Raw genomic sequence first — 26,540 nt, 5'->3', positions numbered from 1 at the left:
GTCAGCTGTGTGACTGTGGGCAAGTCACTTCACTTCTCTGTGCCCCAGTTCCTTCATCTGTCAAATGGGGATGAAGACTGGGAACCTCACATGGGACAACCGGATCACCCTGTATCTCCCCCAGCGCTTAGCACAGCGCTCTGCACATGGCAAGCGCTTAACAAATACCAACATTATTATCTTTACAGATGCGTCCACGTGCGTCACGATGCAGGTAAAAGTCGCTTTGCACCAGACCCCCTCCCCCGCTTCCCTTCCCTGCTCCGCTCCCCTAATTGGCTTCGCTCCCGGGGAGGCCCGTGGCGCCACCTGGTGGCCGCGGCGGCCCCCGGAAACAATGGACGGGGAGGCGGGGCTCCCTGTGACGGACAGCTCCCCGCGCCAATCGCCCTAGGCCTTCCATCTCAAACCTACCAATCACCAGCGAGGGGGCGGGGCCCAGGGGTCGGGTGAGGCCCGTCCGCCATGTTGGGTGTGGCGGTGGAGCGTCGGCTCCCCCCTTCCCGCAGCCTCCCCATCCCCATCAGGGCCTCCGGAGCCGCCCTCCCCTCCCCCGCTTTCCTTCCCTCCCTTCTCCCCATCCCCTGGCCGATGGTGTCGGCGACGGGACGGCGACGGGCCCGGCCCCGGCCGCGCCCAAGATGGCGCGGGGAGGCGCTAGCGGTGACGTCAGCGCGCCGGGCACGCCGGCCTAGGGAGGGCGGGGGGCGGGGAGGGGGGGGGAAAGTTTGGTCGGGCCCGGGGGGGGCAGGGAGAGCGTGAGGCGCGGGGGTGAGGCGCTGAGGGGGCGCAGGACGGTGGGGGGAGGGGGGGAGTCGGCGCCGCTTCCCACCGCCCGCGGCCTCGCGGGGATCCCTCCTTCCCGCCCCGCGTCGCTCCGGGCCGTTTCCCCTCCCCCGCGGGGAGGAGCCGCCGCCCGGGCCGCGGTCATGTCGGAGGAGGCGAGCGCCCTGCCCTGGTCCATCAACCGGGACGACTACGAGCTCCAGGAGGTCATCGGTGAGCCGAGGGCGGGCGGGGAGCGCGTGCGCCCGGGGGGCGCGTGGGGGCGCGCGCGCGGCCGAGGGGGGGGGGGTAAGGGGAAGGGGGCGCGTGCCGGCGGGGAGCGCGCGCGGGCTCGCGGGGGGCGCGTGCGGGCGGGGAGCGCGTGCGCGTGGGGCCCCAAGTGGATGGGGGCAGCTCCACCAAGGGGCCTCGGCGTCGGCTCTACCGCCGCCTGCTGGACCTCCCCTGCCTCGCCTCGCCCTCCCACCGGCCCCCTCGTTCGTTCCTTCCTACCTTCTTTCATTTAATAGTATGTAATAATAATAATGTTGGTATTTGTTAAAGCGCTTACTATGTGCAGAGCACTGGACTAAGCGCTTGGAAGGGACAATTCGGCAACAGATAATAATAATAATAATGTTGGCATTTGTTAAGCGCTTACTAGGTGCAGAGCACTGTTCTAATAATAATAATGTTGGCATTTGTTAAGCGCTTACTATGTGCAGAGCACTGTTCTAAGCGCTGGGGGAGATACAGGGTCATCAGGTTGTCCCACGTGAGGCTCACAGTTAATCCCCATGTTACAGATGAGGTCACTGAGGCACAGAGAAGTGACTTCACACGCTTACTATGTGCAGAGCACTGGACTAAGCGCTTGGAATGGATAATTCGGTAACAGTAATAATAATAATAATGTTGGTATTTGTTAAGCGCTTCCTATGTGCAGAGCACTGTTCTAAGCCCCGGGGGAGATACAGGGTCATCAGGTTATCCCACGTGAGGCTCACAGTCTTCATCCCCATTTTACAGATGAGATAACTGAGGCACAGAGAAGTGAAGTGACTTGCCCACAGTCACACAGCTGACAAGTGGCCGAGCCGGAATTTGAACCCATGACCTCTGACTCCCAAGCCCAGGATCTTTCCACTGAGCCACGCTCCTTCTCCCTGCCCATTGACGGGCTCACAGTCTCATCGGGGGAGACAAACAAAAACAATAGCAATAAATAGAATCAAGGGGATGGACATCTCTTTAACCAAAAAAAATAGGGTAATAAGTCACTTAACTTCTCTGTGCCTCAGTTACCTCATTTGTAAAATGGGGATGAACACTGTGAACCTCACGTGGGGCAACCTGATGACCCTGTATCTACCCCAGCGCTTAGAACAGTGCTCTGCACATAGTAAGCGCTTAACAAATACCAACATTATTATACAAATGAGCAGACGAGCGCAGTGCTGAGGGGAGGGGAGAAGGGGAGGAGCAGGGGGAAAGGGGGCTTAGCTGAGGGGAGGTGAAGGGGGGGTTGATTATCTTGGTTATCTCCCCCCTTTCCAATATTTAAGACCTCGTTATAATAATAATGGTAGTGGCATTTGTTAAGCGCTTACTATGTTCCGAGCACCGTTCTGAGCGCTGGGGGAGCTACAAGGTAATCAGATTGGCATCCCCCCCACCGTGGTGCTCACAGTCTTCATCCTCATTTTAATAATAATAATGTTGGTATTTGTTAAGCGCTTACTATGTGCGGAGCACTGTTCTAAGTGATGGGGTAGACACAGGGTAATGAGGTTGTTCCACATGAGGTTCACACTTAATCCCCATTTTACAGATGAGGTCACCGAGGCTCAGAGAAGGGGAGTGACTTGCCCAGGGTCACACAGCCGACAAGTGTGAGAAGCAGCGTGGCTCCGTGGAAAGAGCACGGGTTTAATAATAATAATGTTGGTGTTTGTTAAGCGCTTACTATGTGCAGAGCACTGTTCTAAGCACTGGGGAAGATACAGAGTAATCAGGTTGTCCCATGTGGGGCCACAGTCTTCATCCCCATTTTACAGATGAGGGAACTGAGGCACAGAGAAATTGTGACTTACCCACAGTCTCACAGTTTAGGGTTCTAATCCTGGCTCCGCCACCTATCAGCTGTGCGACTTTGGGCAAGTCACTTCCCTTCTTGGTGCCTCAGTTACCTCATCTGTAAAATGGGGACTAAGACTGTGAGCCTCACGTGGAACAACCTGATTACCCTATATCTACCCCAGCGCTTAAAACAGTGCTTGGCACATAGTGCTTTACAAATACCAACATTATTAATATTATTATTATTATTATGTGGTGGAGCCGGGATTAGAACCCATGACCTCTGATTCCCAAGCCCAGGCTCTTTCCACTGAGCTCCGCTGCTTCTCCGAGTATGTGTCCGAGTATCGCGCGAAGCGCTGGGATAGGTCCAAGATCTACTCATTGCACCCAGTCCCCAACACGGGACAAAATAGTAATAACGATGGTATTTGTTAAGCGCTTACTGTGTGCCGAGCGCCAGTCCGAGCACTGGGGTAAATGCAAAGTAATAAGGTTGGGGGTATGTCCCTCACGGGGCTCACGGTCTTAATCCCCATTTTGTGGATGAGGTGACTGGGGCAAAGAGAAGTTAAGTGACTTGGACAAGGTCACACAGCAGGCAGCAGAGCCGGGGTTAGAATCCACGACCTCTGTCTCCCAAACTCATGCTCTTGCCATTAGACCGTTTAATGATAGCCTAATTAAGGTATTTAATGCCCATTTGTCAGATGAGGCACAGCATGGTCTCATGGAAAGAGCACAGGCCAGGGAGTCAGAGGACATGGGTTCTATTTCCGACTCCACTGCTTGCCTGCTGTGTGACCTTGGCCAAGTCACTTGACTCTGTACCTCAGCTCATCTGTAAAATGGGGATTCAGTACCTGCTCTCTTTTCCTTTTAGATTGTGAGGCCCATACGGGGCGGGGGCTGTGCCTGATCTGTTCTGATTGTATTGACCCGAGAGCTTGGCACATAATCAGCACTTAACAAATACCACGGTTTTTATTAGGAAACTGAGGCAAAGAGAAGTAAAGTGGCTTGCCCAGGGCAGCAGGTAAGTGGTGGAGCAGGGATTAGAACCCAGGACTCCTCCCTCCCTTCTCTGTGCTCTTTCCACTAGGTCACATGGCTTCTGCCCTCTCCCCTCCTCCCCTTGAACGAAGATCCATTTCCTTGCCCTGTGAAGGCTATGGAGAGTCCCCTCTCCACCCAGGGGAGGAAAGGAGATGGGGAGAGTTTCCGTCATTTTAGAATAAGAAAAGGGAATGGAGTCTATTCATCGTCTTGGGCTCAAGCTCCCGGCTTACACTAACTCAGGCCTATGGAATGCCGACCGTGACTTGGGTGGTGGTGCCAGTTCCTGGCCTTATGCGTCACTCAGTTGGTCTCTGGGGAGGGCAGCGGGGTGCGGGTGGTGGGGAAGTGAGAGTTGGAAAATGCTATTCACAGTCATAAATAGGAAACCCTCCCCCCGCCCCCCGCACACCTCTCATATACCGACGCACACTCCCTATCATCGTCCTATAAATAAAGAAGGACTTTTTTAGGAAACTCCCTTCCTGGGATAAGGTGGGAATCCCCCGCCGGTGCTGGGCCCTGGGGGTTGTCCCGTCCCGAGGGACGCCAGGCCGTGCCCCAGGGGTGTGGGGCAGGGCTGGCTCCGCTGCCGCCTCGGCCTTCAGACAACCCGAGTTGGTGTTTGAGGCGGGGAGGGTGTCAGAAGCGGAATCCGTTGGGTTTGCCAAGAATCCTGCCTGAGTCAGGGAAGGCTATTCCCTGCTGGGCGAAGGACCCTTCGCTCCTTCCCCAAGTACAATGGTCTTTTTCTAGATGCGCCGTCTGTTGGAGTTGAGCTCTGCTTGGCTCAGACGTTCCCACCCGGTGGAGGCTTGCAGGACCTTCAACTCGCTTGCTCCTCTTTGACGTTTTCCTACCTCCCGTGACTTCAGTTTCCCTTTCTCCGCATGTATTCAAAGTTCTCAGTGTTCACAGACCGCCTTGGGACTTCCGAAACGGGGATTGGAACGCTCTTCTCCGAGCTGGATGTTCGCTGGGCAGTGTGTGGAAACAGATGTGTTTCAGGCCTCGGGCTCTGCTTCTCCCCCGGCCCTTGGGTTGGGGAGGCTTCGCAACTGCCAAAAAGTATGTGTCATGTGTCACTGTATAGCTCAGGATTCTTGAAACATTTGCTGAGCTTAAAAATGTTTCAATGCCAACTGGAAACTGGCCTGAATGTTCCTTCCCTCGCCTCACGCCTCTGATTCTTCCAGGTGGGATGAGTGACTGCTGCTGACCTCTCCTTCCCTCTCCCCCTGCTCATCTGGCTGTTTGCCACTCACCTCATCCTTCAGAGCCTTAATAAAAAATCACATCTCCTCCGTGAGGCATTCCCTGATTGACTTCTCATCTCCCCTTTCTGTAGCCACTGCCCCTTCAGACCCTCTGTGCCACTTCCATTGTGGTATTTATTGAGCAGTTACTGTGTGCAGAGCACTGTACTGAGCGCTTGGTAGAGTACAATAGAACAAACACATTCCCTGCCCACAAGGAGCTTACTTGAACACTCACCCCCATAATGCTAATGTCTAAGCCCTGTCACTGTAGGCAGCACCACTATCTTCCCTGTCTCACAAGCCCTGTAACCTTGGTATGATCCCCGACTCTCCTCTCAGACAACCTACGTATTCAGTTCGTCACCAAATCCTGTCAGTTCTGTCTTCATACGTTGTTAAAATCCACCCTCTCATCTCCATCCAAATGGTTACTGCACTGATCATATCCCATCTTGTTTTGTGCATCAGCCTCCATGCTGACCTCTCTGCCTCCTGTCTCTCCCCGCTCCAGTCCATACTAGAGTCCGTTCGTTGCCTGGTTCATTTTTCTAAAATATGGTTCTTACCATGTCCCTACACTCCTCAAGAACTTAGAGTGTTTTCCCAGTCACCACATCAAACAGAAATCCTTTACCATTGACTTTAAAACACTCGATCCCTTTGCCCCCTTTTATTTTACCTTGCTGATTTCCTACTGCAGCCCAGTCCGCACACTTTTCTCTTCTAGCACCGACTTGCTCACTGTGCGCCAATCTTATTTATCTCACCAGTGACTCCTTGCCCCACATCCTGTCTTTGGCCTGGAACTACCCCCTCCTCCATTTGTGCCGTACTTTGACTCTTCCCCACTTTCAAAGCCTTATTAGGGTCCCATCTTCAAGAGGCTTTCCCCGATGGAGCCTTCTTTTCCCTGATTCCCTATCCCTTTGGCGTCACCTGTACACTTGGATCCGTACCCTTGAGACACTTGTTATTCAACCCGCTCTCAGGCCCACAGCACTTACGTATATATCCATAATTTATTTGTATTAGTGTCTGTCTCTCCCTCTAGACTGTGAACTCCTTGTGGACACGGAACATATCTACCAACTGTTTTGTACTGTACTCTTCCAAGCACTTAGAGTGATCTTGACACAGTAGGAACTGGATAAATATTGATACATTCATTCATTCAATAGTATTTATTGAGCACTTACTATGTGCAGAGCACTGTACTAAGTGCTTGGAGTGCACAATTCAGCAACAGATAGAGACAATCCCTGCCCAATAACGGGCACAGTCTAAACTCAGGGCAAGAGGCCAGAAAGCTGAGGAGTAGAGAGCTGATGGATTGATTTCTATGTACTCCATTATTTCCTCAATATTTATTGGGAAGCATTGTGGCTCAGAGGAAAGAGCACGTGCTTGGGAGTCAGAGGTCGTGGGTTTTAATCCCGGCTCCGCCACTTGTCAGCTGTGGGACTTTGAGCAAGTCACTTAACTTCTCTGTGCCTCAGTTACCTCATCTGTCAAATGGGGATTAAGACTGTGAGCCCAAAGTGGGACAGCCTGATCACCTTGTATTGCCCACCCCCCCAGCGCTTAGAACAGTGCTTTGCACATAGTAAGTGCTTAAATACCATCATTATTATTATTTCTCTCACACCTTTTAGTGGTAGGCTTTATAATATCCACTGAGCACCTGCTGAGAGAGAAGACACTCTCTTAAGAATTGGTCCTGGGCCCTGGCCCTCGGGCTTTGTGGGTGGAGAATTTGAATAAGAATTTATGCTGAAGTCTTGGCACAGGTCCTGCCCCCTGTCGACACAGTGATTCTTAAGAGATCAATTGGTTTATTTTTCTCTCTGAGGACACTCCTCCTTCTCATGGCATCCCTCCCCCACAACTTGCTGCTCCAGCCACGTTGGAGAGGGGATGGGGTCTGGAAAGGCAGGGAGGGAGAAGTAGGGGGTCGCCCCCCAAACACCTCAGTGGGGAGGGTCCCTCATCTGTGGGCGGTCCACCAGGCTCCATCCTTCCCTCAGAGTTGCGTCTTGTTCAGTCAGTCTATGGTGTATGAGCCCTTTCTGTTTGCAAAGCACTGTACTGGGCACTTGGGAGAGTACGGTAGAGTAAGTCGACGCAATTGCTGGCCACAGGGAGTTTACGGTCTGGCAGCGTTTCCACTCTCTTTGCGACTGAAGTTCTACAGGCATCTTTACGAGTTCCTGGACAGACTCTTCAGTAGGGATAAGTGGGACCGTCCCCAGACAATGGGGACGTGCGGTCCGCTCTTCAGTCCGACTTCTGCAGGAGAGAAACCATAAACCCTTAACTTGAAGGGAATTGCCTGAAGTCATTGGTGCCTTGGGGTGGAGGGAGAGGCCATGTGGAATAGGTCATCTTCTGCCCCTCCCTCACCGGAGGAAATGGGGCGATAACGTGTATTTAGATGCCTTCAAAGGATGAAGTGGCCGAGGGCCTAACCCCCACCCTCCACCGTGAGGGATAGCATGGATCCCCTCTGCTGCAGCCCTAGTCAGCTGGCTTCACGCTGCGGAAAAGCAGCGTGGCTCAGTGGAAAGAGCACGGGCTTTGGAGTCAGGGCTCATGAGTTCGAATCCCAGCTCTGCCACTTGGCTGTGTGTGGGCAAGTCACTTAACTTCTCTGTGCCTCAGTTCCCTCATCTGTAAAATGGGGATTAAGACTGTGAGCCCCACGTGGGACAACCTGATTCCCCTATGTCTACCCCAGCACTTAGAACAGTGCTCGGCACATAGTAAGCACTTAACAAATAGCAACATTATTATTATTATTATTGTTATTAGAGCGCTGACCTGTGGGCTCCATGCTTCATTTCGCGCCCAGCAAACTGCGACCCCCCTCAGGGAGGAATCAGAATCCAGGGGTCAGGCCGGCTCCCGCCTCAGCATTGACTCAAATGGGCCTTGGGGACTGGATACTGCCCATCCCCGCCACCGACAGAGAACAGGACCAAGAGTGTGGTGACTGCCAAAGGCTGATTGTGCTCTTTAGGTTGCAAAGACCGCAGAGAGATGCTCCAAGACCAGCATGTGCTTGTTCCTCCCCGCTCCACCTCCCTCCTCCCTGAAATCGCAGCCTTTGGCATTTGCACTGGGGACTCAGGATGGGAATGACCCTGAAGGGTTTCTCCTTGGGACCCTGTCTGTCTCCTGGACAGCCACCAAGTTTGAAGGCCGTTTGTGGATCTCAAAAAAGCTAAATCAGGTGTCTGATGATGAGCCAGCAGCCTGCCACCCCCGGGCACTGACCACGACCCTCCCTCCCGCTGGCCACAGCCTGCCATCCCCGGGCACTGACCCTGACCCTCCCTCCTGCCGGCCACTGCCCCAAGAGCTCTTTCCTCTTGCTGGGAGCTGGACCCCCAGAAACTGGAATTCTTCCATCCCACAGCCATCGCTTTCCCTCCGGCTCCTGCAGGGATTCCCAGGGCTATTCCCCTTCTCTCCCCCCCACCCCATGACACCCATGAACATTCCCCCATAATTGATGGCTCTAGGAGGTGTTGGAGATAGCTGGTTTCTCACTATAGAAATTCAAATGCCAAGGGACTCCCAGCTCACCCTCTACCAGCTCTTCTCCCCAACCCCTTTTCTCTTTCTCTCCTTTCCACCCTGCGTTTAAAACCAAAACACACTACCCTTTTTGTCTAGGATTTGTGATAGCCTCATCTGCCTGAAGATCTGGACTTGGGGGAAGGTGTTCCTCAGAGGAAGCTCCCTACTGGACTGTTTCTTTTCTGGTCCCCCTCTACCTCTGGACATTTCAGCATTCTCCATTTTGATGGGGGACTTTTAGGGTGCAGCGGGAGGGACAGCTTGAGCGACTCAACTAAATTTTGTGTGTGTGTGTGTAAAATGCAGTCCATCAATGCTGTTTTCTTAGTTCCCCACTTAAACTGGTTCTGGGAAGACCCTGCTTAATTTACAATCCATTCTTTGCATTTTTGCTTTACTCTCCTGTGTCAGCGTGCTTACCCCTGGGAAGAGTCCCGGAAAGCTCAGGCCTGGGCCCAAGGGCAGTAGTAAGAATGTGCTTGTTGAGCACCTGCTGGGTGTGGTGAACTGAACTGAATGCCTGGACAAATACTACGGAATACTCGGAGCACTGTCCCCGCCCTCAGGGAGCAATCTCAATTATTCCAAGTTGGGTAGAGCCACATAGGGTAGAGTCTGAAGGCCTGGTGGTCCAGGGTACTCCCAAATTCAAAAGGTAGTGGTCCCCAGCTGGGCTCTGCCAGGTACCCCCTGGTACCGTGACTCAGAGTCAGAGTCATCTGCTTCCCTTTGAGTCCTTTCTGGAAGACCTCACCGCGCCCCTCCGGGGACTCAGGGGTAGCCGGGACTTGCTGGGGGTTCAAGTACTGGCTCGAGCTCATCTTCTCTTCTTAGAGAAGCACCGTAGAAAAAGGCATGAGCAAGGGAGTGCGAGGACCTGGGTTCTAATCCTGTTTTTGCCACGTGCCTGCCACTTCTCTGGGCCTCCATTCCCTCATCGGTAAAATGGGGGATTCAGTACCTCTTCTCCCTCCTACTTACGCTGTTAGCCCAGGTGGGACCTGATGGTCTTTCGTCTACCATAGCGCTAGTATACTGCTTAGCACATAACAAGCATTTAACCAATAAGTGCTGTTGAATGACGAGGGACCAGCAGAGAGGCATGGTATGAAACCCACTACTAAGCATAATCCATATCCCATGTTGGGCTGCAGGTCCGAGAGGGGAGGGAGGACAGTCATTTATCCCCATTTTTTAGGTGAGCCAACTGAGGCCCACAGAAGTGAAGTGACGTGCCCAAGTCACACAACAGGCAAGTGGCAGAGCAGGAATTAGAACTCAGTTTCCCTGACTCCTAGGCCTGGGTTCTTCTGACTAGGCCAAATAGGGAGAGTGGCCCTGTTGCAGGTTGAGCGGCTGACCCTGTGGGCCTCTCGCAGCCTGTACTGCCACTGAGTTCTCCTGGTGTCACTCAGCACCCCACAGGAGCCGAGCCTTGCGGTGGAGCAGAAGTGCCCTCCCTCCTCCTTCCTCCTCATATTCTGGGTCCCACAGAAAGCAAACCTGTGGCACTGCTCCCTCTGCCCTCATGCGACCTTGCTGTAACGTTGGCTACCAAGGAGAGAATTCCTCCTGAGGTGCTGCCACAGACCAGGTGGGCCGAGAATGGAGTCGGGGCCAGTGGATCAGCTGCCTGGTCCTTTCTTCCCAAACTCCGAGCCCAGAAACCTAGCGGTAAAGGTCCTGAGCCCCTTCCCCCGCTCCCGTCCCCCTTTCCTTAAATCCGCAAGGAGCGTCGGCGGGAACGGGGTCAGTCTTCCCGTCCAGGAGCTGTCGCCGAGCTGTGAGTGGATGGTGACACAGATGCCCGGGGTCTGCACACTCCCCCGGCCACTCTCTCCCGTGGATGGTAGCTCCTGTGTCCTTATTTCCCCCCTCCCCCCTCCACCTCTCTCTGTGTCCAGGGAGCGGAGCAACTGCCGTGGTCCAAGCCGCCTACTGTGCCCCCAAGAAGGAGAAAGTGGCCATCAAGCGCATCAACCTGGAGAAATGCCAGACCAGCATGGATGAGCTCTTGGTACACAGCAGGGCTGGGTCCCGGCAGAGGCCGGCGGGGCGGGCCGGACCGGACCGATCTCCAGCCTGCCGGTTCGGCCCGGTGGGGCTGGGCTGGGTGGAGGTGGCGGGGTCTGGAGCGGGGGGGGGTGGTCGACAGTTGCTGGGCAACAAGCCTTCCCGTGATTGAACGAGGGTCTCTTCCCACTGCCCCAGTCCTGGAGTCCTGGGGGTGCGGCGATGGCGGACCCCGGCGGGGGAGCCCCTGCTCTCGTGGAGTCAGGGATCTCGGAGGGAGTCAGCCAGTCGATCGGGCCTGTGTGGTGAGGCCTAATCAGTCAATCCAGCAATGGTATGTATTGAGCGCTTACTGTGTGCAGAGCACTGTACTAGGCACTTGGGAGGTACAATGCCAAGGAGTAGGTGAAGATGATTCCTGCCCAAAGGAAGCTTATGCCTATTGTTTGCAGAGCCCTGGTCTCAGCACTCGTGGGACTACAGTAGAGTTAGTAGACCCGATCTCTGCCCTCGAGGAGCTGACAGTCTACTGTGTACAGAGTACTGTGCTGAGCACTTGAAGGGTATAACAATTGCGCCTACCAACTCTATTTTATTTTACTCCCCCAAGTGTTTAGTAAAGGGCTCTGCACACAGTAAGTATTCAATCACTCGTATTTGTCGAGCACTTAATATGTGCAAAGCACTGTACTAAGTGCTTGGAGAGTACAGTATAACAGAATTAGCTGACATGTTCCCTGTCCAAAACAAGCTTCAGCCTAGGGGGGGAGATGGACATTAATATGAATAAGTAACTTAGGTAATTTAAAAATGTGTACATAAGTGCTGTGGGGTTGGGAGCTGGGGAAGCAGTGTGGCTTAGTGGATAGACTACAGGCCTGGGAGTGTCAGAAGGTCATGGGTTTTAGTCCCGGCTCCACCACTTGTCTGCTGTGTGACCTTGGGCAAGGCACTTCACTTCTCTGTGCCTCAGTTATCTCATCTGGAAAATGGGGATTAAGACTGTGAGCCCTATGTGGGACAGGGACTCTGTCCAATCCTATTACCTTGTATCTACTCCAGCGCTTAGTACAGTGCCTGGCAAATAGTAAGGCTTAACAAATACTATTGTTATTATGAGAATATTAAGCATCCAAAGGTCGCAGATTTAAGTGTGTAGGTGAGATTGGAGTGCATAGACTTCAGTCATTCATAAATACCAGTGATGGATTGATTACAGTACAGTGGAATTAGGGGAGACAGGGGACACCATGAAGGTCCCCCACTTCTCTCTTTACTCCCTGAGGGGAGGGTCATCTTGGGCCGGGAAAGGATTCACTACAGACCCATTTCCCCGGGGATCTGCATCCTCATGGGAGGTCCTTCCCGAATACATCCTGGTGCCCAGGTGGACTGGAAGGTCTCCTGGAGCAGATGTGGGAAGGGCTGGGGACAAGGTGCTCAAGATTTCACTTTGCGGCTGCCTGTGGGTCAGGGTTCCTGACGTAGGCTCTTGCCCCATGAGAGAGGACATCCCCCAGCCCAGCCCAGCCCAGCCCAGCCCAGAGGCTCTTGGAGCATCCATCCGTCTGTCCAGTGGATTGGGCCGAGCGTCTGCAGATGACCCCAGTCAAGTGATCAGTGGTATTAATTGAGAACTTACTGTGTGCAGAGCACTGTACTAAGCACTTGAGAGAGTACAAGACCCTATCGGCCCTCCCCACAGCTTGCACACTGCTGGGCTTGTGGCGACTCCCCGGGCAGCGTGTGGCACCAGTTGAGTCAGCTGCTCTGGGGTGGTTCGAACCATTGTGGACTCATGGAGGCCTCTTGGCCAGTGCTGCATCCTATGAAGCTCCTTTATAGTAACCCCTGGATTCCCAGGCTTGGAGGCCTTGAGTGGACAAACATATTGGCAGAACACACTCACCCCAGTTAGCAAATGGTGCCATCAGCACATGGGGTGAAGCAAGGCTTGAGGTGATGGAAGGTCACATCTGATTACTGTCACATGATTGTGCACTTTGTGGATGCTTCAACACCATTCAGGCTGCATGGGGTAGAGATTAGGGCATCTTGGGGCTCCGGGACAGAGGCCTCCCATCCTGCCTCTTCCCCCCTACCCCATCCCAGCAGTCTGGTTCCTGCCTTCCCTACCTGCATGCAGCACCCTGAGGCTCCTGCACCTTCTGATTGGCTGCTTCCAGCCTGCCTCCACCACACCCCACACAGCTTGCTGGATTTCCCATGAGTAGGTTAATCTTGGGCACAGACGGACAGAGTCCCGGGGAAGAAGAGGCTTTGTTGAAAACCCCTCCCGCCCCCTCCTGTCCCTCTTTCCAAATCCCAGCACTCTTGGTAGCAGGGCTGGAGTTGGGGGGCAATTAGCCACATTCCCCTCCACATACTACTGTGTGGTGCAGTTGCATTGACCTTTTCCCCCAGGAGTAGTCATTGGTAGTAGTTGTTAGGGTAGTCATTGTGCTGATGAAGCATTTACCATGTTCAGTCAACTGTACTGTACTAAGCAGTGGGAAAGAATACAAAGGTGGAAATTAAACACAATCCCTGGCCCTCGAGGGCTCACGTGTGGGAATCCAAAACCGGGGAGGGCGGAGGGTGGACTGGCCACCACAAAGGAAAAGCTGGAAAATAGAGGCATTAGGCACAACTGAGGTACAGAGAAGTTGAATGAGTAATCAATACCAAAGCCATAATAATGAGTTCAGTAAGGTGAAAAGCAGCATGGCCTAGTGGAAAGAGCATGGGCCTGGGAATTGGGACTCTTGTATTCTGACTCCACTACCGGTCCACTGTGTGACCTTGAGTAAGTCACTTCATATTTTTGGGCCTCAGTTTCTCCCTCGGTCAAATGGGGATAAAACACTGTTCTCCAACTCTTAAGCTGGGAGCAAAAAGTGGGACAGGGATTGTGTCTGAGCTCGTTATGTTGTACCTACCCCCAGCATTTAGCCCAGCTCTTGGTGCAGTATAAGAGCCTAACAAATACTGCAGTTAGTATAATTACTGAGAGATAGATGGATCGGGCTAGCAATGGGTATTTGTTTGGCTCCACAGCTGGCAAGAGCTTCAGGGAGGAATTTGGCAGATTGAGGCTTGGGAAGAGGGGCAAGACAGGGTTGGGGGGGCTGAGGGGAGGGGCAGAGCCTCGAGGGAGAGGCAGTCAAAAGATTTGCGAGGAGTCAATGGGAGGAGTTAGCTGGAGGGAGTTGACAGCGGCCGTCTAGTCGGCTCCTCTCTTCTGCCTTGATCTTCCTCCGGGACCGGGCTGGGCGCCAGCGTCTCACCGACTGCTCGGCCGCCTCCCCGGGAGCATTCTGACCCGACCCCCAGGCCTCAGTTAGTCAAATATATTTATCGAGCGCTGACTGTGTGCAGAGCACTGAACTAACAGCTTGGGAGAGTACAATATAACAGTAATGGTATAACAGTAGAAGAGGCCACGCCTGCCTCCTGACGCCGCACCGCTTCTCCTTCCAGAAAGAAATCCAAGCCATGAGCCAGTGCCATCACCCCAACATCGTGTCTTACTACACATCCTTCGTGGTCAAGGACGAGCTCTGGCTGGTCATGAGGCTGCTCAGCGGAGGTGAGTAGTGGCCTGTTCTGCCTGACCACATCCCGTCTCCTCCCCCCGGTCCCAGAAGCCATGGCTTGTGTGGAGCAGAAGGCTGACCGTGCCGGGCCCACGCCACCTCCATGAGGGGCTCGCAGAGGCAGCTCCAGAGAGCGGCAGGTTTGCAGTCAGTGGATGTCAGTGCGTGCTTGTGTCTGGCTCCTAGTGCCTTCTCTTCCTGTTTGCTGCTTCTCCCTCCTCTGCTGCCTCCTCGTGGCGTCCCCAGATAGCTGGGTTTGGCCTCTGGAGAGAACCAGTTCTTGTCTAAGTTGGACAAAAAGGTCTCCCAAGGCCGGGCGGTGGGTTTTCCTTTCTGTGCTGTGCTGCTGGGGGCCATGGGAACGGAAAGGGATGCCGGGCTGCAAAAACAGCATTAGCAGTACAACGGCTGTCCGCTTGGACGTTGCACAAGGATCCATGTGGCAAGTTCGTGAGCAGGCTGGGCCGGCTCAAGGTGTCCAAATTCAGTTTGAGTAACTTTTATTTCCCTCTCGACTTCCTCATCTGCCTCCCCTGGGGTCCTCCTCCACAGTCTGAGGTTGGGGTAAGGAGAGTGGTCGAAGCCTCCCTTGGGAGCATGCAAGATGTCCCGGGTGGCAGGGAGGACCGGATTGAGCCGGGCAGAGGAGGTAGGGCGAGGTGTCTGCTAAGGGCACAGAAAGAGTGCATGCTGCTGCTGCTGCTTGCAGCAGAGGCGGCAGAGAGAGGTTGCGCTATGTGGGGCACTGCAATTTCAGCCGACCTCTGTGGGAGAGAAAGGGAGGTGGCGAGGCCGGAGACGTGCCCCCTTGATTCTTCGTCACTACCGGCAGACATTCCAGCTGGGTATTCCTGGCCCTTGCCCTTCAAGCTGGTGCCACCCTGGAGTTTCTTCCCCCTCCCTCTGACTCCAGCCTCTGAAAGGGGGAGTGAAAAATGTGCTTGAATCAGCAGAGTTGCTGGAGCCTGGAGTTCCCGACAATGTCTGCATATGACAACCTTGTGGGGTGAATGGTGGACCAGTACATACATACATACATGATGGCATTTGTTAAGCGCTTACTCTGTGCCAAGCACTGTTCTAAGCGCTGGGTAGATACAAGGTAATCAGGTGGTCTCACACGGGGCTCACACTCTTAATCCCTATTTTACAGAGGAGGCAACTGAAGCCCAGAGAAGTTAAGTGATTTGCCCAAAGTCACACAGCTGATACGTGGCGGAGCTGGGTTTAGAACCCATGACTTCTGACTCCCAAACCCGGGCTCTTTCCACTAAGCCACACTGCTTCTCTGGGGTCATAGCCAGACTCAGGAGAGGGGCCGGAGAAGTGCACAGCCCTGCTCCCAGCTCTAGATATCAAGGGCAATTTGCCCAGGCTGGAATTGTGAGTTCAGTCTGTGACTCTGAGGGCAGACCTGTTATATCTAGAGTTGCCAGCTACTTCCCCGCAGTAACCGGGACACTGTGGGTTTTTTGTCTGATATGGGGCCACCCTGGGCTCCTCCCATTGTGGGACTTTCCCATTCTTCCTTCCGCCAAGCCTGTAAGGCAGACAGGAAGGAATTGTGGAAGCCCATTTTCCAGGTAAGGAAACAGAGGCTCAGAGAGGCAGGTCCCATTCCAGTGTGGGACCCAGACACCGTGCCACAGTGTGGGGATCGAGTTGAGGCCTTCCGCTTCCCACTGGTGTGGGCACTCCCCAGGGCTTCCCTTTCAGGAGCCCAAATGGCCATCCCAGAGACCATCAGAGCCACCACTGGCCTCTCTGTACACAGGGACTGTGTCTGGTGCAGTGATGATAGTAATGATAATTGTGGTTTTTATTAAGCACCTAGGTACCACAATTATTATTAGAGGCCACATGAAGTCGGCACCCAGCAAATCGATGTGGATCTTGGCTTGCCACCCCAGCCCGGATTAACAGGGAGCATCTGATTAGCACTTGGCTAAGATGCTGGGGCGACTGGCTCTTGGGCACCCTGGTTGCCGGGAGGACCAAGAGATGGTAGAAGGAAAGGAGCAGGAAAACTCTGGTTGTTCTCTGGCTAGATTGGAAATCGGACCCTGCTGAGGTGGGCTGGGGAGTTGCAGGGGTGCCTGGGCCTTGGTTGGATCCCACATTGAAAGGCTCAACTGATCATTGCCCATTCAGTGGGACCAGATGGGTTACCGACTCCTCTCCTATAAATGGAAATTGAATCCTACTCCCTCCTACTTAGTCTGTGTGCCCCATGTGGGAAAAGGTACTGTGTCCAACCAGATTATCTTGTATCTACCCTAGCGCTTAGTACAGTGCATGACATGTGGTAAGCACTTAAGAGGTACCATAATTACTATTATTACTCTTACTCTCTGGGAGCCGCCGAACCTTGCATACGCTGGGCTTCCCGTCGTCCGTGCCAATCTTTGTGGTTTCCTGGGATGTGGCAGAGAATCTGTGGGTATGGTCAAGGCAGCCTGCTGCTCCCACTGAGTCGGGAATCAGCCGCGGTAGCTGTGGATCCTGCCCCTTCCCCTCCCTGCCCTTCTTCTTGCACTGCACTGCCACTAAGGGGCATTTGGGCTGTTTGAGCGGGGCCGTGGTCATATGGCCCGGCATAATTCTGGTCTCTGGAGCACTGCAGAATCAGCCGTGAATGGTGAGGTTTATGCTTCACCCTCAGGGTCCGTCCTGGATGTAATCAAACACATTGTGGCCAAGGGGGAGCACCGGAATGGAGTCTTGGACGAGGCCAGCATCGCCACTGTCCTCAAGGAGGTGCTGGAGGGGCTGGAGTACCTGCACAAGAATGGCCAGATCCACAGGTATTGGATGACCCCGCACTGGGCCCACCCGTCCTAGGCTCCTCCCCCCGGCACGCGGACTCACCGGCTCCAAGGGTGGCCGTTTGGGCCGTCGTCAACTCTGTGGGAAGAGGGGGGTGCTGAAAGGCAAGGCCCTGATGTCCTCACAGCATACTGGGAGTCGCCCTGCTGACTGTCAGAGAGGAGGGCGCCTTGGGTCACTGGTGCACTTGTTCTCACTGGGAGGGGCGGGAACCGCCGGTTATCGGGACTTGTGACCCTTCTCTCCCCACAGAGACGTGAAGGCCGGCAATATCCTCCTCGGTGAGGATGGCTCAGTGCAGATTGCAGGTGAGGGGTTGTAGAGTCATGGGGTCACTTCTCTGGGCACAGCAGGGAGCAGACCTCTCCCTGCCCATGCCTGGTGGGTGCCCGGCTCCGGCACGAGAGTATGGGTCCGTCTGTCTCAGCCACGTCTCTGTCTCGGACAGTATGGATGGCTGGACCCTAGTGGATGGCTAGATCCTCTGGTCGTTCTACCCCCCCTTGGTGGTTTTCCCCCTGGCTTTTTCCACTGCCTCCAGCAATTTCTGCTCCCACCCTTTGCGCGCTTGCTAGCGAGGCTCCTTCCCAGCTTTCAGGGCCCGCCAGTCTGTATGGAGGGTCCGGCGCAGCCCGAGACTCATGGGCCCATAGTGATGGGGGTGGTGGTGATGGTGTCACCGGTCTCCTGCGTGAGGGGGCTGGGGGGCAAACGGCTGTCCACGTTTCCATTTCTTGTTGCCCTCCCGAACCCCTGTATCAGTGCCGGATTGCCAGCAGTTCATCTCTGTCGAGTGAAGTGGAGGTGTCATTCTGGACCCCTGTGTGGGCAGGAGGACGCCAGGGGTGACTGATGGATTTTATCCTGTTGTCTGTTGTGCATGGGGGCGTGGGGGTTCTCCGCCTACCTCCCTGCCACATCCTCCCCCTCAGTGCCCTCCACTGTATGGGTTGGGTCTATTTCAGACTTTGGGGTCAGCGCCTTCCTAGCAACTGGTGGGGATATCACCCGGAACAAAGTGAGGAAAACATTTGTGGGCACGCCCTGCTGGATGGCCCCTGAGGTCATGGAACAGGTAAGACTGTCCAGTCCCTGGGTAGCCAGCATGGTGGAGGGCGGGTAGCTGGCACCGAGACGGGCTGAGCCAAAACCGTGCCACGACCCAGTGTGGACAGGAGGTGCACACCTCTCCTCCATCCCTGGGAAGAGAGAGGGTGGATCCAGCTTTCATAAGGAGGCTCCTCCCTTAGGCGCGGCCACTTCAGGGTATAGAGGTAGTTCTTGCTCCACATCTCCTTGCTTTGATGGTGGCAGCCGTCCCAGCCAGCATTCCTGAGCAGCCGGGTCCCACCCCATCTCCTCAGCCCCCACCTGGCGCTTTAGGGGAGGACCAAGGGGCAAGCCAGGGGCCAAGATCTGGGTTTGGTCCCTTGCGGTAGTCCCGACTCTGGACTTTTGGGTTGGGCTACCGGTGGCTGCTACCTGGTGCAAGTGACAGCTTACACCTCTGTCTGGCTCCCAGGTGCGTGGCTACGATTTCAAGGCCGACATCTGGAGTTTCGGGATCACTGCCATCGAGTTGGCCACAGGGGCGGCTCCGTATCACAAGTACCCACCGATGAAAGTGAGTTTGCTCAATCGGTTGTTGCCGCTTTGGGCCGTGAGGGCATGGTAGGGCTGTGGCTGCAGCCACAGGATGCAGCTGTAGTGGCTTGGCCTGTGCCCTCGACTCTCTGGCCACTGCTCCTGGCGTGCCACTGCCCGGAGCTTCCTCATGGCCATTCATGAGGCTCATAGTTGCTGGGGAGGGCGCCCTCAGTGTTGTCCCGAGGTCCTCCAGTTACAGCAGGCAGCTAAGTGTAGCCAGATTCAACCAGGCTGCAGCAGGCCCTCCTTCGTGTGCCCGAGACCCCTCATCACAGTATGCCAGGATCAGGCCCAACCCATCCCAGGGGTCCCCATTCCCTAAGTCAATTGCGCAGGCTCTTAGGGGCTTCCATTTTTGCAGGTCCTGATGCTAACCCTTCAGAATGACCCTCCATCTCTGGAAACGGGGGTGCAGGACAAGGAAATGCTGAAGAAGTATGGAAAATCATTTCGGAAAATGATCGCATTGTGCCTTCAGAAAGACCCTGAGAAAAGGTAAAGCGGGAAATGTGGAGTCGGTTACCTTTCTCATTGCCCTCCCCCTCAACGAGATTCTTTGAGTCGAAGATGATACATATGCACGCACACACTCACAAATTCATGGATGGGGAACTGGAGGAGAGAAAGTTTTGAAAGTAGTGAGAAACTGAGGGAACTGACTCCTTCAAAGACGACGCGCGTGCACGTTTGTGCATCCCCCAAGTGCTGGTTGACTTAGGAGGCCAGAGGTGGATTGTGATTGTTCCAGGGCCTGCAGGCTAGGGGCGAGCTGCCCAGCTGGGAGAGCACAGCCAAGGCATGGGGGAGGAGGGAGGCTCCCCACCACCCGGATGCTCATTCCACTGGTGCTTCTGGGCCCGGCGGGGAGGGGAAGGGTCAAGTCCTCGTTAGCCAGCGCCAGTTTGCATCTTATGTTTTTCAGGCCAACAGCTGCCGAACTGTTGAGACATAAATTTTTCCAGAAAGCTAAGGTAGGAGAGCTATGGCCCTCTGTGTGTTTGTGTGTCGGAGAGTGCCACCCACCCCATCTCCTGCATCACCTCCTGCCCCCAGCCTTTGTCGAAACTCTTGGTGCTTCCACTCTATAATAATGTTGGTATTTGTTAAGCGCTTACTATGTGCCGAGCACTGTTCTAAGCGCTGGGTTGGACACAAGGGAATCAGGTTGTCCCACGTGGGGCTCACAGTCTTAATCCCCATTTCACAGATGAGGGAACTGAGGCACAGAGAAGTTAAGTGACTTGCCCACAGTCACACAGCTGACAAGTGGCAGAGCTGGGATTCGAACTCATGAGCCCTGACTCCAAAGCCCGTGCTCTTTCCACTGCACCACGCTGCTTCTCTATGTAGAATGCTGTCTGAGGCACCGGCTGAAGTGGGAGTTTTCACCAGGTGGCCTTCTGCCAGCGCTGTTCTGGCACTACCTGTCAGAGACAGAGAAGGGGGTTCATGGGAGGATTCAGTCTCTCTCAGGCCCTTATCCCAGGGAATCATGAAGGAAGCAGAGGTCCACCAATCCTGACCCTACCCGTCTCTGGCAGCCAGCACCCATGACTGAGCGGCTGCTTGCTGCAGTGCCCAGTCCTGGGCCATGAAGAACCAGAATAGCCATGGCTGTTAATAATGTTGATATTTGTTAAGCGCTTACTTGGCCTTCCTGGCTGGCTGCTGGGACCATGTTTGTCTGCAGTTGGTCCTGTAGACTGCTGGGCTCAGAGCCTCTAGACGTGGGTATCTTGGGTCAGGGTAGTGATACCAGAATTGCTTTCCCTCTGACCTGGGCTTGTTGGGGTTCCAGAGGTCCTCCAGATAGCCCAGTCTGCCAGCCGCAGCACAGAACATCCAGGTCTGTCTGCCATGGGCCGGGGCAGGAAGTAGCCTACTTGCTGCTGAGAGCAGCCGTACTGTTGGTCTGCGAGTTTCCCCCACCACAGCCCTCTTGAGTGAGAGTGAATCTCCCCTCCTCCAGAATAAGGAATTCCTACAAGAAAAGATGTTGCAGCGAGCACCCACCATCACAGAAAGAGCGAAAAAGGTATGTGGGGAACTGACCCTGGGCCCGAGACGACTGCCAGTCGGCTCCGGCACCCTTAGTGGCAGGAGGTGTAGGGAGGTGGGGAGGCATTGCAGGCTGTAAAATGACTTGACACTTTTGCCAGGCACAGCTCCCTCAAGGACAGTGCCAGGGTGGGAAGGGCCAGTCAGGGCAGGAGGGATGGGTCTATTGATGTCCAGGTCAGCAGAGGAGGAGGGCAGAGTGGTGTCTGGGGAAATCGCCCATCTGCCTTTCTCAGGTGCGCCGGGTGCCCGGCTCCAGCGGGCGCCTGCACAAGACAGAAGACGGTGGCTGGGAGTGGAGTGACGACGAGTTTGATGAAGAAAGCGAGGAGGGGAAGGCAGCTATTTCACAGCTGCGGGTAGGCTGTCACTCCCATCGATACTCTGCGTTCCTTGTCCCTGTACAATGGCACTCCCACGTCCCCCATGCTCCGGGTCCCCTTTGTTCCCCAATCCCATCCCTACCTGCCGTGAAAGGCCACAGTCTGAGAGAAAGGCCTCTATGGGTAGTTTCCTTTTTGGGCCCTGTGGGGTGCTTGGGGAGGACTATGGGGTGTTAGGCTGGCACTCAAAGATAACCCTGTCTCCTTTTCCTTCCGTAGTCCCCTCGAGTGAAAGAGTCAAGTCAGAATTCAGAGGTAAGGATATCCACTTGAATTCTATCAAAAAGCTTATCTGCAACACAGCAACCTTGCTCGGGGGTGTTTCCAAGTCTGGTTCCAAGGTGGGAAGGATGTTTTGGGAACGCGTAGCTCTCTTGGAGTCGCCGGGTCTGGGGTCTCCCTTTGGGATCCCATACAGATGGAGGAACTTGGTGGAGTCGGCATTGGGCGGCCATCATCCAGCCTTCCTCTCCCCACAACACCTAGCTCGGCCTCCTCCACCCCAAATGGTTGACATCTTGGTTCTGTTAGCCACTCTCAAGCCCTTGGTATTAGGCTGAGCCCCTCGCGGGCTCCCACGCATCATTTGGTGATGGGATGGGATTTTGACCGGCCCACCTGCGACCCTTCCCCATCCCGCACTGAGCTGGGGCCCACCCCAACCCTGCTCCAGGGCCACAGGGGAGGCCGTGCCCACCAGGATAGGAGAAGTGATAGTCCACCCTGGCAACCCTGGGTACATCCTGGGTGAGGGTCAGCCTGCTGCTCCCCACTGTCACTCTGAACCCCAAGGGGCCTCATTGGTAATGCTGAAATGGGCGTCTAGAGGGGCTGGATCAGATAGTTGGGGTATGGTGAGGCCAGAGGAAGGGGGATCCTCCACCCTCACAGTTCCACTGGTTCTGTTTTGTCTCCTTGGTCAGGGCTGAAAGCAAGCATGTCTGTGTATGATATGTCTGTTCTGTAGTTGTTCCCAGTGTCCGATTCTGCGGGCTCTTTACTCCAAGTGCCTGGGCAACCTCCATGTCACCTACCTCAACCAGCCGGACAGTCTCCTCCCCAGACATTGCAAGTCACCGTCCCGGCCCCACCTCTGGCTCCGGCGGCGGCTGCCCCCGCAGGAGCCACCGGACAGGTAAGAACACCAATTGGCTGAGCGCTGGGCCAGTGGGAGGAGCCAGTGGTCAGTAAAACCCCCGCCATGGGCACCTGCAGCACTCGGGAACAGGTCCGGGCTTGCTGTCCTTAGGAAGTCAGTCTGTTCACCAGTGGTATTTGCTGAGCACGACAGGGTGCAGACCCCAGAACTGAGTGCTGGGAATTAGCAACTACGATCGCTAACCTCTAGGAGCTGGCAGTCTAGCAGGGGAGACAGGCACTTAAACAATGTCCAGGTAGGAAGAAGGTGGGGCAGTGGATCAGTTTAGGGCTTAATTGTCTGAGCCTCTAAGGTGTGGACACGTATTCTGGGGGCTTGAATGTATCACGTAGTGGTTAGGGGGCATGGGAGTGGGAACCTAGGGGCTTGGGGCTGTGGGCAGTGACTTGGTTGGCCTTAGCTTTAAATGGCCTTGTCCAGGCCACAGTTTCAGGTCCTCCGGAGCCAGCAGAACCCAAGATTCCTATCAGCCTAGTTCTCCGGTTGCGGTAAGTTGGTGGGCAGGGCTTACCGAAGCCTGCATCCCCCCGGCTGCTCTGCCAACAGCCTGAGGGGGAATCTCCTGTCGTTCTGTCTGGTTGAGGGGAGTCCCGCTCTCTGGCTCGTGATATCGGCTGGCAATGAGTCAGGCTGCCATGTAAGTAGCTGGGCCTTGCTTCTCACCCCCTCAGCCCTCCCACCAGCAGTGGGGGAGCCCTTCCTCTTCTGAAGGCAGCTGGAAGGCAGGACATGGGTTGAGGCTAGGGAGCACTGCATCTCCTAATCTGAGCACCTGTAGGGCGGGCCATGTCCCATTCCCAATCTTCCCTCGAGGGTTACTAGGTGCTTGTGAGGCAGCCAGAGCTGCTGGGCTGCGAAGGCTCGGCCACCCTTGCACTGGTCCACTCTGGGGCCCGAGGGCCTTAACCAGGAACCAGAGGGTCATGAGGATGATCACTCACCCTCCAGTGTCTGGACCCTGCTCCCCCGGGAGGCCCCTCGGTTCCGCCTCAGAGCTCTCCCCACAGGTCTTCTGTCTTGGGTGTTGAATGGGCTGACAGGCGGGGCTGAGCCTGGACGCCACGGTCGGTACACGGATCCTGACTGTTCCCCAGCCTGGTTTCTGCTTTCTCTTTCCCCTGTCCCTCTCCTCGCTGTGGGGGGTGGTTGGGGAGGTGCCAGAGCTTCCTTCGGGGAGGGCAGCTGGGCAGCAGTGGGGAGGGAGCAAGGCCACCCACCAAGCCGCCACCTCAGAGAGTCTCATCCCTGGGGCTAACTCCAGATACCTTCTCTTCTCTCTGGCAGGAACTCCAAGAAAGAGCTGAATGACATTCGGTTTGAGTTTACTCCAGGGAGAGGTGAGCCAGACCCATAGTGCTGGAGGACACTGGATCGGCTAGGAACCCCGGGACAGCTGCACCCTCCCCGACCCTCAGGACCCCCGCCCCCCAAGACCAGCAGCTACAGACACGGACATGGTCCTCGGGCTGTTCCAAATTGGATTCAGGGAGCACAGAGTCACCCCGAAACTCCACAGCCCCTATGTCCCCACTCCTATCCGAAGCATAACGAGCTGTTATTGCCTGGCTCCCACTCACCCACTCATTCCACTTGGCTGGATCATCTAGCTAGCTCTGGAATGAGGAGCCAGCAGGTCTACCTTGCTGGAGGGAGATGGGATGTGAAGGGAGGAGCAGGAGAGCAACAGGGCCAATATGCACTGCATGCACCGACAGAGTGGGTGGGCAAGGAGAGCCCTACCCCTCCTGTCCAGTTGGGGGATCTTTGCCAAGGAGCTGGGTGAAGCGAGATCCCGCTTCAGGGCCCAGATCTGCCACTCACTCATTGGACCAATCGATCCCTCTCCCCTTTTCAGACACAGCAGACGGTGTCTCCCAGGAGCTCATCTCTGCCGGCCTGGTGGACGGCCGAGATCTCGTGATCGGTACGTGCCCGAGCTGGGGGCGGTGGCTGGGCTGGTTGAGAGTCAAGAGGACTCCTGGGGATGGAGGGAGGGCTGGGAAGTTGGATGGGCAGTGGGTTGGAACGGGCTTAGTGGGAGGGTTTTTCTTTGGGGACTTGGGCTCCCCAGCTGTCGTGTGGGAGGGCTGACTGGAAGGTGTGCGGGTGTCCACAGGCCTGGCTGGTCAGGCCCCGGTGGTTGCTCTCTGCACCCAGCTCTAACACCCTCTCACCACCCCAGCTGCAGCTTAAGGACTCTGACCAACCAGTTCTTGTATTTGCAGTGGCTGCAAATCTGCAGAAAATTGTGGGAGATCCTCAGACAAGTCGCTCTGTCACCTTCAAGCTGGTAACCCATCTCATGTTTTCTCTACCCTTGGCCCCTGACTCCCAGCTACCAGCCACTAGGATCCTCCCTCAGTCCTATCCACCCCAGAGGCCTCCTGCCCCACCCCAGGACCAATCCCTTCTACCCCCTTCCTAATTACATGCTAGGCACTTAACTCTAATGTCAATCACTGTTCTAGCATCCTCCTCCCCACTGGCTACTGTCCTCCCATCCTTTAATCCCTCCCATCCTCCTCCTCTTCACCGCCCTCCCTTGGCTGGTCCATTGACTGAGGCCACCAGTGGAGTCTGAGTGGCACACTTTTTCTCTCTGGTCTGTTGTCAGGCTTCGGGCGTCGAGGGCTCAGAGATCCCGGACGACGGGAAACTGATTGGATTTGCACAGCTCAGTATCAGCTGAAACCCAGGGCCGCTTTCCCGCTCTTCCCTCCTCCTTAACCCCCTCTTCCTCTTCTCTCCCTCCCCCCGCCCTCACCGGAGGAATCCCCACCACTCCCACCCCAAGAGCCACCACGCAAGTTTCTACAGCTTCTGTTGACCTCCAACCACTACTGCCAAAGAGTCCCTCAGTCCACTGGCCACTGCCCCGGCCTGCCGACCCTCCAGCCACTGGATTGTTTACCATTTATCAGCGATGGCTCACACGTGTTCCCTGTGCCCACCGGGCAGCCCTCGCTGTGGAATCTGGGGACGGGGCTGTCTTAACCTAGCCAGTACTACTGAGTGGATGTGCATCCCCCTAGAGGCCCTCACGTTACCTTCAGTGGGGCTGCTGAGTAGAGACCTGGGAGCCCCCAGTAAGTGAGGAAATAATGGGGGCTGCTGCCAGAGGTGGTAGAGTGCTCCTCCCCTCCCTCACCTCTGCCAGCCAGGAAAGAATTGTCCTCAGTGCCACGATCCCCGTTGCCTCCTGGCCAATTTCTAGAGGGTGGAGTGGGCTGAGAGAATCTGGGCCTGGTCAGAGTCGCCTAGGAAACCCCTCCTCCCTCCTCCTCTGCTAAGTGCCCTCTCACTTCTGGGAGCCTTCACGTTAGAAAAAACCCCTTCTAGTCCTCTTGCCTCCTCCCTCCACTTCTTTAATCTCCCGTGTACCTTGATCCTCCCCCAGTCCCTTCCCTCTTCCCTCCTCCCCCTCCCCAAGGGTGTCAGAAGGGGCCGGTCTGTGGCAACCACAGCAATAAGGGTCCCGGGGTGGGCAGTCACGGGCAGACCCTGGTTGTTGTGCTGGGGTGTGGGCCTGGCTGATCTCAGCCGTCGGCTGGGGTCTGGGTTGGCCACTGCAGCCCAGGCCTTGGGCTCTTCCCATAGGCCCTGCTGTTCGTCGGGATTTCTACGGGAATAATATAAATTATTCATGAGTCTTGAGAGCAACACTTGTAATGCAATATGTGAATAATAAATGGTGTTGATTTTTTTCGAGTGTTTCACTGTTGGTCCTTACCTCTACTCCTGCCTGGGAGCGTGGGTTGCCTGGCCTGGCTCCTGCAGGGTGCCAGGAAGAACCAGCTGAGCAGGGCCTCCTGGCTTCCCTCTCACCTCCTGAGAATGTGGTTTTGCTCCTCTTACTTTGCTCCTCCTCCTCCTCCTTCTCCAACAGCATTGCCAGCTTGAAGCTCCCTAGACTTTCCCCCACCAACCACATCCTCTTGGGTGGGGAACACCCTACAGGCCCCCCACACCCATACCCTCTCTTTAGAGTCATTCACCTTTGGCCACCCCTATGCGCGTGCACGCACACACACACACACACACAATTTTTGGTGAGGGTCTGCCTGAGATCATTGACCTGAAGTGCCTTGCCCCCCCCCAAACACCTAGGGTCCTGGTGAGG

At 55.4% G+C, this 26,540-nt stretch overlaps 1 protein-coding gene across 3 annotated transcripts; it reads left to right on the top strand.

Annotated features, from left to right (window-relative positions):
- The first annotated feature begins 813 nt into the window (after nucleotides 1-813).
- On the top strand, nucleotides 814-26,126 carry OXSR1 (oxidative stress responsive kinase 1). Of its 3 annotated transcripts, XM_029077921.1 has the most exons (18): nucleotides 814-999; nucleotides 10,643-10,755; nucleotides 14,232-14,340; nucleotides 17,010-17,151; nucleotides 17,426-17,481; nucleotides 18,139-18,248; nucleotides 18,696-18,797; nucleotides 19,182-19,315; nucleotides 19,743-19,791; nucleotides 20,790-20,855; nucleotides 21,115-21,237; nucleotides 21,481-21,516; nucleotides 22,229-22,396; nucleotides 22,841-22,908; nucleotides 23,705-23,757; nucleotides 24,276-24,344; nucleotides 24,646-24,710; nucleotides 25,035-26,126. In XM_029077921.1, exons 1-18 carry the CDS (start codon nucleotides 930-932, stop codon nucleotides 25,107-25,109), a joined length of 1,608 nt encoding a protein of 535 aa, XP_028933754.1. In that variant the 5' UTR covers nucleotides 814-929; the 3' UTR covers nucleotides 25,110-26,126. The 3 variants fall into 3 exon arrangements, with proteins under 3 accessions (XP_028933754.1, XP_028933756.1, XP_028933755.1); XM_029077922.2 differs by lacking the exons at nucleotides 814-999; nucleotides 10,643-10,755 and adding an exon at nucleotides 10,988-11,085; XM_029077923.1 differs by lacking the exons at nucleotides 22,841-22,908; nucleotides 24,646-24,710; nucleotides 25,035-26,126.
- Nucleotides 26,127-26,540: the final 414 nt, after the last annotated feature.

Source organism: Ornithorhynchus anatinus, chromosome 13 (genome assembly GCF_004115215.2).
Source record: "Ornithorhynchus anatinus isolate Pmale09 chromosome 13, mOrnAna1.pri.v4, whole genome shotgun sequence".
NCBI classification, from domain to species: Eukaryota; Metazoa; Chordata; class Mammalia; order Monotremata; family Ornithorhynchidae; genus Ornithorhynchus; species Ornithorhynchus anatinus.
This window is presented reverse-complemented; position numbering and strand designations above follow the sequence as displayed.